The sequence below is a fragment of the Artibeus jamaicensis genome, unplaced genomic scaffold, assembly GCF_021234435.1.
Source record: "Artibeus jamaicensis isolate MK-2021 breed Jamaican fruit bat unplaced genomic scaffold, CSHL_Jam_final scaffold_847, whole genome shotgun sequence".
Classification (NCBI taxonomy): domain Eukaryota; kingdom Metazoa; phylum Chordata; class Mammalia; order Chiroptera; family Phyllostomidae; genus Artibeus; species Artibeus jamaicensis.
The window spans coordinates 27,758,397-27,772,500 of NW_026522057.1; the positions used below are offsets into that span (position 1 = coordinate 27,758,397).

The 14,104-nt window shown below is 43.4% G+C and overlaps 2 protein-coding genes across 2 annotated transcripts in view; both read right to left on the reverse strand.

Annotated features, from left to right (window-relative positions):
- On the reverse strand, positions 1-9,935 carry VAMP3 (vesicle associated membrane protein 3). The gene is made up of 5 exons (XM_037154259.2): positions 9,842-9,935; positions 7,949-8,030; positions 3,316-3,474; positions 2,461-2,512; positions 1-1,768 (listed from the first exon to the last, which is right to left on the reverse strand). Coding segments are annotated over exons 1-5 (315 nt in total). The 5' UTR covers positions 9,844-9,935; the 3' UTR covers positions 1-1,748.
- Positions 9,936-11,422: 1,487 nt separating this feature from the next.
- The window catches only part of CAMTA1 (calmodulin binding transcription activator 1), a 586,497-nt gene continuing 583,815 nt past the window's right edge, over positions 11,423-14,104 (reverse strand). Inside the window, exon 22 of the mRNA XM_053660233.1 lies at positions 11,423-14,104. This exon is cut by the window's right edge and continues 526 nt beyond it. The gene's annotated coding sequence lies outside the window, so the exon portion shown is untranslated.

The window sequence follows — 14,104 nt, forward strand, 5'->3', positions numbered from 1 at the left end:
TAATGTTTATAAACACTTTATTCAGCTCATTACAGTGGGCAAGTAACCAGCTAAATGCAGATACAAGCAAGGTACTCCTGGGTTAATGCGGGAGCTGGTGAGTTACATGGGACTGAGCATCAAGGCCAAGGAGAGAGCACCAGAGTTTCAGCTTCAGACCCCACCACAGACCCCAAGCCGAGATGGCGCTACTGCCCTGACACTGACAGCTGCTTTCCTCTCCCAGTGGGGTGTGTGTTCACCATTTCATTTCAGTGCTGACGGGAACAGATACCAAAGAACTGGAACCCATATCCTGGTGTGCCTCAACCACTGTTGCTTTGTAAGTCACATACTAGCATGCAAGAAACAATTTTAGAATATTCCAGTACAATGGGCCACAGAGTGGTAAGCCTCTTTCTCCCTCAGTGCCTCCTTGCCTGTGTCATTCATATCTAATTCCTATCCTTAGGCCATATAGCCTGATGTCGAAAGTCTCCACAAAAGTCTCTTAGATGAAAACAGCTATTTGCAAAGCAGCATCTTGTGCAACAGCCCAGTGCATCGAAGAAGGTCTCCGGTCAGCTATTTCTGTGAAAAGTCAGCCAACCCTGACAAATACTAATTGAAAGCATAATATAGGAGACATTTAGAAAGTGGAATATGAATAAAAATAGAAACAAACTCCAAAAAGCTATAGTCTATGAGGACTGGGCCAAGTAATGACTAGTTCACAACTGTCTTACTTGAAGGCTACAAAATTGTTGCTCACATAATTCTTAGAAACATGCTGGAGTCCATAGCTGGTGTTTGTTCTGCAATCTGTCTCCAGGCATGAGATGGAGAGAGTCTAGTTTGAGCCTTCTCTAAACCCAGGGAAATGCTGTCTAGGAAGGGGAGCTGTACCACATATAGTATTTCACAGGCAAGAAAGGCCTGTCAGGATATAGAAGCTCCACAAATAATAATACAACTTCTCAAGGGCACCTTGAATTCCATCTGTCACTTTTCAGATTTATCTGTCAGGTCAGGAACAGACTTAAGGGCATTTTACTGGGATTTAACTTTTTGGCAAAATAGAAACTTTGGTCGTAGCCATAGTCCTATAAAAATGTTTTAAAGAGGTTATTTCTGATTAAAATATTTTTAGCAAATGATACAAAACAATAACAAGAAAGTAAACATCTTTGTGTCTAATGTAAGAGCAAAAATTCTTTACCAGCATCTTATTTTAAATACAGCGCAAAGGTCAGTAGTGCTCATAAACAGTAGAAGGCGCTCATAGGGCAGCGGGAAGGTAGCGGAATAAGGCACAGCCTGTCATAGTCACAGACTTGAGTCAGACAGTAGTGTTTTCTCTGGAAGGCACAAACTGAAAATCTGATAACCCAAAGGTTTAAAATGTGGTTCTGAAGATAAGATCATATGATGAGGATAGCTCACTTAGCAAAAATTCCCCTGACTAGAATTAATGGCAATTAATCAGACAATGTTACTTCTAAGTTATAACACTCTGGAGTTTATGAAGTCCTTGTCATCAGCCCATATGTAAATTTGTAAAGGCACTGTGCAAAATGTGGGCTGGAGTGAGTGTACTTCTAGTTTGGAATTATGTTTTTTAAAGGCACATTTTCTAAAAATCAAACGTTACATTAACAGAAAACAAACATTTTAGATATTACAGTACGTAAGCCTGATGATAAAGAAAGTTCTAAGTCAAAAATCCTGAAGAGGTTTCTGGAACAGAAGGCTGGAGCTTCACTGGTTCTTCATGGAGAAACACTCAACACTAATAAGCAGGGAAATGCAAAAAAAAAAAAAATCAAGGAAAACAGTTTAGTCTTTTAGAGCAAATCCAGAATGAACACTGAATGCTAGTCTATATGCGAACAGAAATGTGATTTGGCCTATTTTCTCCTGGGGGCTTGTCTCGATTTTGTGGAGCGCTAGACGGGATGATCCAAAGACGGGGCTGGAGAAGACGCTGTCCTGGGCTGAGATGGCAGTGGGTTGTCCCAGTGCTGTATATGGCCCCATTAGTACTCACAGCGACGACGGGGTGTGTATTTATTTATATAACTATCATCATCATCACATGCCAGGCACCATCCTAAGCACTTTTTATATATTCACCAGCTTTGCCCTCATACCAAACATACGAGGTAGGTCCTCTTATTACCCCATTTTAAAATGAGGAAACTAGAGTGCAGAGTTATGAACCTATTTCCCAAAGCCACACAGCTGGATGGTGGTGGGGCCAGGGTGGACACAGGTGGCTGTGCGTTCAGTCGCTAGACTGCACAGTCACAAAGGGAAGAGCTGATGAAAATATAATCAGAAAGTTTTCTCTAATTTCAAAGCATTAATGTTTACATCAAAAACCAGGCTTTAATCGTACAATCATATTTAAAATACTGACTAAAGAAAAAGATCTTTGCAAACCCATGTAAATTTCAGTGGGTTTAGAGCAGGAGCACTCACCGATGATGATGATGATGATGATGACCACGATGCTAATGCCTATGGCCCACATCTGTAATGAAACACACGTCCCAGTCACATGTCAGAAAGAGATTAACGTGCTTCCTGATGAGTAGCAGACGGTATCATCCTAGTCAATGAAGGAGAACTTCAGGGGCGCTGCAATCGGAAATAATCCATAGTTTTTAAAGCCTAACTATAATGTTCTCCATTAGGACCTGAAGCTTCCTTACATGCTTTTCACAAGCTGTTCAAATGATCTGTGGGCCCTAAGCAGGCACGTTTGTGTACACAAGGTCTCCACATTGGGCGGGGCTCCTAACACATTTGTGTTGTGTTGGAAAGTGTCACTTCTACACCAGGATGGGGCAGGACACACTGGGGACCAAGGGCAGCAAATTTCTTTGGTAGTCATATAATAATCTGCTTTGGTCCAGGCTCCCGGGTGGCTGCTTCCTGCTCTTCTGGAGCGAACTGTAGCTTGAGAAGCTCCTCCCTTGGGTGCTGGAGCCACTGACACAAGCACACACAATCTGACTGCCAATTCCACCCTCTCCTGTCAGTCTGTGTTCAAGGTTCCCCTGGGGCAGACAGTTGGAAGGGGCGTATGTCTGAGATTGATTTTGGACACTCCCGCATGCTTTGTAAGGCTGGCCACAGCATGTGGTGATTCCCCAGTTGTGGGGCGAGAGCAAGGGCATTCGGTCAGTGATCCGGATTCAGCGTCAGTCCAAATTCTATGTGTGGGAAGTCCAACTTGCCTGCAGGGCTGATGCAAGTCCAACATTTAAGGCCTCTGTCACCCCTTGGGGATGTGGAGGGAGATTCACTGTAAAGACGGTTGAGGAGAATTACCTTGCAGTTCTTCCACCAGTATTTTCTCTTCAACTTGGCAGCACTGGTTTCGAACTGGGAAGCTCCCGCCTGCAGTGCATCTGCGCGGTCATCTAGCTCAGAGAGCTTCTGGTCTCTCTCCAGCACCTTGTCCACATTGACTCTCATGATGTCCACCACCTGAAAGAAGATGGTCACATCAAGTTTCACATGAAGAAATGGAGCAACCACAGGTCAGCACTTTATTATTTTAAGTTTAATTTTCATTAAAAGGGGGGCTGGGCTTCACCATTTCATCAAATAAACTCTCAGTAAACTAGGACTAGAAGGGAACCTCCTTAACATAATAAAGGGCATTTATTTAAAAAAAACCCCACAACTAACATCCACACTCCATGGTCAAAGACAGAAAGCTGAGATCAGGGAACAAGACAAGGATGCCCGCTGTCATGTTGCGCTTCCATAGTGTACTGGACGTTCTGGCCAGAGCAATTGGGCAGGAAAAAGAAAGAAAAGGTGTCCAAATTAGAAAAAGTAAAATGATCCATATTTGCAGACATTCCATATGTACAAAATCCCAAAGAATCTGCAATATAAACTTAATAGGCTTAATAAACAAATTCAGTAAAGTTTCAGGGTACAAGATCAGCAACTATAAATACAGTGTTTCCATATACTGAAATTAATAAAACAATTCCATGTACAATAGAATCCCAGAGATAAACTGAACCAAGGAGGCAAAAACTGGGTCATGGAAAACTACAAAGCAGCACTGATGATGGAATGGAAATGAGAGTCCAGAAATCAACTCAAACACCTATGGCCAACTGATTTTCGACAGGGTGCCAAGATCAGTCAATGGGGAAGAAGTTTCTTCAACTAATGGGCTGGTACAACAGGAGAGCCACATACAAAAGAATGAAGTAGGATCAGCACCTCATCCCATATACAAAAATAACTCTTAGGTCATTGACTTAAATGGATCAATGACCTAAGTGTAAGAGCTAAAATTATAAACTTCTTAGAAGAGTAAACCTTTATAACTTTGGATTTGGCCATGGATTTGAAATAAAAAATAAAAGCAACAAAAAAATAGACAAATGGGACTTTGTCAAAATTAAAACCTTTTGTGCATCAAAGGGCATTACTGAGGATGTGAAAAGACAATCCACAGAATGGAATATTTGCAAATCATATATCTGAAAAGGAGTTAATATCCAGAATATTTAAAAAACTCCTTTTTATGACACTCTTTTTTCTGTTTGAAGACCTTTGTGGCAGGCAATAGGAACCTCAGCTTCAGGCAGTGGCTTAGTGGACGCAATATAGAAGTGACTTTGCTCACCCAAAGAATTTACAGACTCAAATTTATTGGGAAAGGAATGGAAGTGGGAGGGGGTAAAGAAATGGTGGGTGGGGGTGGGGATTAACCGAGGAGACGGCTGCACATCGCTGGCAGCACTGGATCACCAAACCAGGGCCCGTGGGACACAGAGCTTCCCCGCAAAGTCTAAATTACCTGCTGTCATTAGGCAGCTTTCATACCTGCTGTCATCAGGCAGCCTTCATTTCCACACTGACTGACATTGGAATTACATTCAAGAACTGAGCCAAATCCAGTGACCTGATACCATGTCAACGCCCCCTGGTGGCTTCAGTTCCAGAATCTTCTGGTTCTCCAGTGAACAGATTGGCCTGGTTCAATGGGTATGTGTTTTCTTTGCCTGCTCCGGAATGATCACAAGTGGGTAGCTAGTACCATAAGGTATTTGTGGTCGTAAGAAATAAAAGAACTCAGTACTAATTCTCAGAATGTGACTATTTTCTAATATCTCAATTAAATTTGATTATTGAAAAACTACATACGATTACACCTACTTCGTTTCTATTAAAATTTTTATCACGTTTGCATATTTAATAGGTTATTATTAGCTAAAATCCAGAATGACTATATAAAGAACTCTTACTACTCAACAACAAAAGAGAAACTACCCAACTAAAAACTGCTCAGTGGCCCTGGCTGGGTGGTGCGGTTGGCTGGAGCGTCGTCCCAGTCACGAGAAAAGGTCGTGGGCTTGAGTCCCATTCAGGGCGCGTACAGGAGGCAACCAATCGGTGTTTCTCTCTCTTTCTTTCTCTCCCTCCTTCCTCTCTCTCTAAACATCAATGAACGTATCCTCAGGTAAGGATTTTTTTTTTTAAAAAGGGCAACAGACTTGAATAGGCATTTCAACAAAGAGTGTACAACTGGAAGATGTTTAGCAGATGGCCAATAAGCACAGGAAAAGATACTCAACATCACTGGTCATTAAAGAAATGCAAATCAGAACAATATGAGATGTTATTTTATACTTACTAGGATGGCTATAACCAAATAAAAATAAAAAAGGAAAATAACGAGTGTCGGTGAGGATGTGGAGAAACAGGAACCCGTGGCACTGCCGGTGTGAATGTGACGCGGTGCGGCCACCGTGGGAACGTATGCCAGCTCCTCAAAACGGTAGACGAGTGCTACTCCTAGCTACGTACCCAAGAGAAATGAAAACATGTACACGCAGAAACTTGTATGCAAATGTTTATAGCAGCGTTGCTGGTATAGCTAAAAGGCCAAAACAACTGAAAAATCATCTAATGGACAAACAAGGTGTACACAAGCACTGGAATATCATTCAGCCTGAAAAAGGAAGGAGCACTGATATTTGTTACAACTTGGATAGACATTGAAAATATTTTACCAAGTGAAAGGCAAACACAGAAGGCCACGCAGTATATGATCCCTTTTTTATGGTATATCTAGAATAAGAAAATCTATAGAAACAGAGAGCCAATGAGAAGTTAGCAGGGAAGGGGAGGTGGAAGAACAGGGGTAAGTACTAGACATGTACAGTGTGTTCTGTGGTGCGGAGAAAACTGTGAAACCAGACAGAGCTGATGGTTGAACAACACTGTGAATATACCCACATGCCACTGGACGGTGCACCTGAAAATGGCTCAGTATGTTATGTGAATTTCAGCTCGATTAAAAAAAACACAAAAAACCCAACTCCCTTTGGTTAAGAAAAAGGACTCAATTTGATTTTGTAAGTAAACAAAAATCTCATGCAGGATGGACTTAGGATGGGTTTTTAGCATGAAAATATAAAACTTTCAGACATTCATAAATAGCCATCACACCAAAATATTACCGTATGTTTAACCATCCACTATTAAACGCAGCTTAACATCAGTTTTATTTTTGTTTTTTAATTAAATTTATTGGGGTGATTTGGTTAATAAGATTATATAGGCTTCAGGTGTACATCTCTATGACACATGATCTGTATATTGCATTGTGTGCCCACCACCCAAAGTCAGATCATCTTCTGTCACCATACACTGGGTTGGCTGAAAAGTTCATTTAATTTTTTCTGTGCAGTGGCTCTACTGGTGCTTAGCTGTCTTCAACTTCATTTGAAACAATTTGGTTAGAATGCACTGTGACAGCTGTCATAGCAGCATGCATTAAAAAAAATCAAAATTGGTGAATTTTTGTGCAGCTATTTGAATACTGAAGATAGAAAAAGATATGCAACATTTTTGGCATATTATGCTTTATTATTTCAAGAAAGGTAAAAACACAACTGAAATACAAGAAAAGATTTGTGCAGTGTTTGGAAAAGGTGCTGTGACTGATAAAATGTGTCAAAAGTGGTTTGTGAAGTTTCTTGGTCCTATTGACACTTTAGCCAAACAATTCTTCGCTGTGGGGCTGTCTGATGCACTGGAAGATGTTTAGCAGCAGCCCCGGCCTCCATTCACTAGAAGCCAATAGTGGGAGACAGCCGACACACTCAAAACACCCCAATCAATAAAGTTATTGGTGAAACTGAAAAAATGCACCTTTATTTTATTTAAAAAAAATGGACTTTTTGGCCAACTAAATATTTGGCCCCCAGTTTAACCTAAGTTTAACGCTGCTTTTTAAGGCAGCTCAAGGCAGAAAGACCAAGACAGCCTTGCTGGCAGTGATGGCTTTTAGGAATGTGGAAAGGCTAGTTTGAATTTCTCAACCATTGTGAGTCTGCATATGTAGGGCAGAACACAGACACTGTGAACGTCCTCAAACTCAAGAACTCTACAGATACAGATCCGCTGGGCTATAGCAGCTTGCCAGCACCTGCGCTCCATGTCAGTGGGCAACAGCGGGAGCGCACTCTGCAGAGGCCCGCTCAGGCAGAAAGGCCAGGCTACTGGCAGGGTACGTGATGAAGAATCTGTCTGGTCAGAGCACTGGTCCTGGCTTGAACAGTCGATAGACCTAATTCTGAAAACTCTATTATCCTACTTTATAAAGTGGTTCTCTTTTTTCCAAAATTTTTCTTACTGTGGCAAAATGTACATTATAAAGTAGTTCTTGAAGGAATGTTCTCAGGGAAGGGGTATTTGTGTATCAGGTGTGTGATGTGGTCACAGAAAAATACACATGAAATCAGGAAAATCTGTCTTCTGCTTAGATGATGGCTTCCAGAATAGTGGGGGACAAAATTTTGTTACTTTCTGATACAGTAAAATTTACTTCACGTTCACACTTTTATCACATTTTTTCTAAACAACTATTTCCACCGTGTTCTCCTGCTAATTTAAAATTAATCTTTTCAACATTTCAGAGCAATACCTCATCCACTTGATTCTGAGTCTGCTGAAGTCTCCGATTACTGCCAGAGGCGGCGCTTGAACTGCTGGGCGCACCTGCCGACCTGAAAGGCAGGACCATTAGTAAATCATCACTGCAGAGACACTGTGGTAAGTATGAAGACTTTGGGTGTTTCACAAGTAAAGCAGAAAAGAAATCCTTCCTGTAGCAATGAACAATGGGTCTTAATGACATTTCTTCTAATTCCTCTGTAACTCCCAAGATTCACCCGTATGTTAAAAGTGATCAGGGTCTAAAGTAAAGACATAATATGATCTACTCTGTATCACTGATGAACCTGATCCTAAGATAGATAGACGCTACTTGCCAATTTTATGTCATTTTTAAAAAGCCACACATTTTCTTAAATGCACTCAGTTCTCTTCTGATCTTTTCACTGCGGCAAGAACTGTTTTCATAGTTATGAACAGCTACAGAATGCCCTTTTTCCAGTGTGGGGGAATACAGTCATTTACAGAAGCAAAGAGCAACTCTCCCTTTCTTAAAAGGTTAGTTGTCTTTAAAAAAAAACATTTATTTTTAGAGAGAGGGGAAGAAAGGGAGGGAGAGAAACATCAATGTGTGGTTGCCTCTCCCATGTCCCCTATTGGGGACCTGGCCTGAAACACAGGCATGTACCCTGACTGAGAACCAAACCAGTGACCGTTTGGTTTGAAGGCTGGCACTCAGTCCACTGAGCTACACCTGCCAGGGCAAGATTACTCATCTTTAAAAACCTCATCAAATGCTTTATTTTTCCCCAAGCAGATCCTCCTTGACTGCTCTGGGTTTGAAATCCTTAGAGTTTCCATTACTTTGTTGGCAGTGCTTTGATTATTTATATATGTGTGTGCATATGTTCTCGCCTTCCCTGCGAGATCCCAGGCTCCTGTGTCTTAGAGGTCTTCCTGATGTCAAGCCAGCACCTAGCATGTGTCTGGCATACAACAGCCCCTGACTCACTGATTCAACAGGCAGCATTCTACCCCGTGCCAATGACCATCTCGGCCCTCCAGTCTGATGGATATTCGTGTACTGGGGCATTTTCTCATTCAGTCCTCATAACTGTCCAAGGGGAACACTGCTGTATGCCCCTTTTATAGACGACTATAGGTGAGGAAAGTGAGGTTAGAAGTCACCGCCGCCGCTGTGTAATCCACGGATCTAGATCTCACCGCTGTGACCTGCTGGCCCAGTCCTCGGTACTAACACCCCAGCGTGGTGTTCCCAAGAAGACACCCGGGGAAAGGACGCATTCCTTTCTCCTCTATGGGTGTGCCACGAACAGGCCGGAGAGGGAACAGAGGGTTCTCGCGATTCTTGACAGCATTTTCTGAACGTTACCACAGGGAAGTCCCCATTTGCAAGGGCTCCTCTGTCTCACGGCCCCCTCCACTCTGACCGTGGGCGCCTCGAGACAGCGCCGAGATTCTTTCCCTTGCAACTTCCGGAGCCCGTTCCAGCCTAGGCAGCACCAGGAAGAGAGCCCCCAGACAGCCCTAACTCTCGGGGACCCTGGGGGTGGGGACGGGGAGGAGTGACGACAAAGGGGCGGGGACCCGACAGCGGCGGGGCGGGGCCGCTCCTCCCCCGGACAGCCCCCAGGCCTCCCAGCTTCAGCTCCTTCCGGGCCCGCCCGGCGGCCGAGAGCCCTCCAGGGCAGTCGGCCGGGCCGCGGGTTCGCTCCGCCCGCCTGCAGCCTGCACTCCCGGGGCTGCCGCCCACCCGCAGGCCTCGGGAGCTCCGCGCAGGCCCCCGCGGCCTCGGCCCGCGTCAGAGCGGTGGCCAGCAGGAACCGGGCCTGGCAGGGCGCCCAGTAGCGTACCGCCCGCCCCCTGGGCCCGAGGCAGCCCAGCTTCGCCTCGCGTCACTCACATTTTGGCGACCTCGGCGGTGGGCGAGTGTCGGCGAAGCGGCGGAACGAATCCAGACGGCGGGGATCTGGGTGGGGCGGTGGCAGTGGCGCGGGGCCGATGACATCACGGGGCGGGACCAGAGGGGTGGGCGGGGCACGGAGGGGGCAAGAGGAGGTGGGCGGGGCCACGTGCGAGCGCTGGGGCGCTGAGCTCTTGGGAAGGGGTGGCTTTGCTGTGTGCGGGGGCGGTGGCGTGTGCTCCAGCTTTCCGCAGCCGCAGGTGCTGAGGCTGGGCAAGTGGCGCTCACGTGCTGCAAAGGGACTGTGCAGGTGAACGAGCTTGGGCCGTTTCTCTGGCGGCGACAATACTGGAGACAGCCTGTGTGTTCCTGCGCAATTCCCCACAGGAACCTAGTGGCCCCGCAGACACCACGTTTTTGCACGCAACCTGTTGAAATAGGAAGTCCATTGGGTGTATTTGTCACAGATAATTGATTGGGTTAGCTTCACTCTCTTCGTATTCATGACAAATATTTGTCATTGTACAGGCCGTGTTATAATCTGCGCGAGCCTTGCCCTGAGGCACTAGTTTCTCCACCGCTGTGTTCCTGGGCGTGGCATAGAGTAGGTCCTCACCTTTCAATGGCACGGAGGTGGAGGCAGGTATCTGAATGCCGAGGGTCACTTTGCACTCACTGTCTTCCGGTTATAACAGAAAGTATTCCTGCCAACAGACAACTCCTGAGTTAAAAAACAAAAAGCACTAATGGGTTGTCGACCGGCAGATTAGACGAGAAACGGAAATAAACGCGAACCTCTCTTTTCCAACTCTTCATGGAATAATTTATGGAAAGGGAACCATTAGCGTACATTAGAGTGAACAGCAAGGGAGGGTCACAGAGGAGAAGATGGGATTTGAGTTGGTAAGTAACCAAAAGGAGAACGTTCCAAGTGAGGGATGAACAAACGTCATGAACAAAGATACAAGTGGAAACAAGCATGGTTTGTACACACCAGAGGGCGCGGGCTGGGGCACAGGTGAAGTAAAGCTGGAATAAAGGGTGAGGACAAACATGAAAGGAAGATGTCATTTACATGCGGCTGGCTGAAGAAACCACTGCGGCCCCGTGGAGGTGGGAGATCACGCAGGCTGTGTCTGGCACTGTCATTGCGACAGGGTGGATGGAAGAGGGACCACCAGGGCACTGAGGCTCTGCCGTAAGAGGGAATGAAACGATGACAACGTCCTCAGAAAGGGAGACTGACAGTAGTCAGCTGGCAGGTTCCTTTTAACAAACTTCGGAGGGTTTTCACTGAAGAGGTGACTTTACACTGGTGTCTAGCTTTCAGATAACTGCACGGAGACGAGGGACTGACAGGCTGAGGGGTGCCGGGAGCTGAGAAGCAGGTGTTCCAGGGACAGTGGCTGTACTAAGGAATTTTCTCCTTCATGGACATGCCCCAAACCATGAAACAGTCAATGTCAACACATAAGTTCTGATATAAGGAAACATTTGAGATTATTTCATATGGTTTGAAACATGCCCATCACCTCGTAGTATCAGGTCGAGTTAAAACAACACACACACATAATATGGGGAAATTTTCTTCATTTTTAATTTACAGCAGAAAGAATATAAAGCATTCAGAAAACATTTTCCATATTTTAAGGGCAATTCAAAACATTTTGCATGGTTTCCAGCAGCTGAGTTCTTCAACAGATCCATTGATTCAACGATGCTTTACATGCACAATTACAAAAATAAAACTTACAAAAAAGAAGACATCTAGACTAGTTTTACATGCAAGTCTCAGGGACCCCCCATTGGGCGCCAACTACTGTGTGGAACTGCCAGAAGCGACCGTGCAGCCAGAGGGGTTCGAGTGAGTGTCTTTATTTCGTTCACACAGTACAGCTGATTTCAAATGGGTAACAAGAATAGCAATTAAATCTTCAGGAGACAGAATAAGATTAGCTATTAATTTTATAATGAAATCCTACTCCTGGCACTTGGGAATTCAGATTATCCAAGAAAGCTGCGCTTATCTATCATCTTATATTCAAAATTAAGATTCACAACCGAGAAAAAGCGGTCAGAAATGCTTCGTTTCAGTGGAAGTGTGTTTGTACCTCACCTAGGATTCACAGTTGTACTGCTACTTCCTGTCCCCTCCGCAAGAACCCTCCTAATTCTATGTAAGTCTTTACCTTCCGGAATTTTCTAACTTACTCAGCTAACAATGTAGCATGTGAAACATTTAAAAAAATAAAATAAATGTGAGGGTTAATGCAAACCCACTGAGGTCATTACTCTTGTCGAAAGATCAATTAGTTGTTTGTACCGTAATAAATGGAATGAACATTTCTAACTTCAGTGTTAATGTAGGATATTCTGAGAGAGCTGGCTTTCACATTCTATTCCCACTGATGGATGCAATTGTGTTGGAAAGTTACTCAGTGTCCTCCTATAGGTCAAATTGTGGAAAAACAATAGGTGTCCGGGGGGACTGCAACAGCTGTAACACAACCCGCACATTGAAAATAACGAAGTTGAGTCAGCTCGGTTTACAAATGTACAGATGGCTCCTCGTTGTGGGGCTGCCAGTGTTGTCGAAGCTGATCCCAAGCAGTGAGACGTATACTGTACAGTAATTTGAGGTTGGCAGTGAAAGGAAGGAATTAGAAAACAAGTACAATTATAGAAAAGGCACCAAGAGCACTGACCCCAGTTTTTACCACGATCTTTTTGTATCTACCTTCCTTCTAGAGACACCAGTTTAAAAGCTTATTTGTGAATATTTTCAGGCTTCACAACAAGCCTGGAGTTTAAACTTACAGTTGGCAGCCAGAACCAAGAAAAAAAAACTATAACTTCAGCTTTACAGCAACTGGTCCTGAAACTTAACCCGGGGGCTTTAAACTGGCATCAGCAAATGCGAGCGTGATTCTCTCAATTTAACATTAGTAGTTTGATTTTTAAAAGCATCAGATTTCTTTGGCTCCTCATTATGTGAAATAGTAATACACCACGGCATCCTATAAGACCAGTTTGCATCTTCTTCATTTTTAGCTATTTTTGTGCAATTTTTATTACATTTTCTGATTTCCAACAGGAGATATGAAAACGTGAGACATTTTTATGCCTTTCATACTATTTCTTTTGTCGGGTTTTGATCATTCTAAGTGTTCTTTGTTGGAGCGAGTGGATGGTGTTAAGCTGTATACTGATTCATCTTATGATTATCTGTTTAGCAAAAGTAACTTAATTTTCTTAAGCAATTATTAGCATTCACATTACTTGGCACCATTGGCAAAAAAAATTTTAAATAAAATAAAATAAACTCCTGGTAGCCAAAATTAAATGTAAACATATCCTTTTTTTTTAAGTAATGTTACTCTGCCTTTTTTCCTAAGTCTAAATACAGTAGCTCTTTTTTTAAAATTTTTTTTGCAGTTTAGTCATGCTTTAGCAAAATGTTCTTCTAAAGAACATTTAAAATAAAGTACTCTTATAGTGAAATAAAGTTTTTTGTTTCATTTTACAGACCATAGCCACTAATGCTTTGCTTTTGTTCGTTTCTTTTTTCTTGATTTCATGCACATATCTCTTTTGTTTTACTATATACAATATATACAAACAATACATCCACATTTTTCTTGCTCATTCAGACAAAACTATACAAATAATTTCATCTTGCCATGTTATTGACTTTTGTGAATAAAATATTTAGCAATTAATATAATCCCTTTCAAATATTTCTCACTTTCCATTTCTACCTTCTATATATACACACTGCTCCATTTGGATGAGATATAGCCAAAAATATGGAATTTACTGGCCAGAACGCAGCACCACACTGGTCTTTTAGGTGGCAAATGTCCGGGCAAGGTTTATGATTCCTTAGAATGACTAGAATTTCCAAGGTTACTTAAAAAAGCTACGTGCTTTACCAATTCTCTAAATAATTCTCATTGCACATGAAAGTAAGGCAAAAAATTAAAGTGCTGAACATGAGAAAAGGGACACGATGGTCACCCGCAGGTTCTGGGGAGGCAGTGGGGACCAGGAAGTAAGCTCTCACTCTGGGAGCCGTCTCTCCTTCTCCCCACCCATCACCCGTCTGCCACTCACCCGCCCCTCTGCGACTTTCCACACGACGTTAAAACCTGCAGATTTTAAAAGTTGCATTAAGTGTGCTGGAGAGATTTAAACAAACAAAATAAATTAAACACAGTGAAGGAAATGAGAACACACGGACCCAATAAAGATCGGTACGATCGA

Coding starts and splice junctions, on each gene's coding strand:
- VAMP3 (XM_037154259.2), bottom strand. Junction 3,475..7,948: donor CTCAGAATCAAGTGGATGAG/GTATTGCTCTGA, acceptor ATCTTCTTTCAG/GTGGTGGACATCATGAGAGT. Junction 1,769..2,460: donor CATCATCATCATCATCATCG/GTGAGTGCTCCT, acceptor CCTGCTTATTAG/TGTTGAGTGTTTCTCCATGA.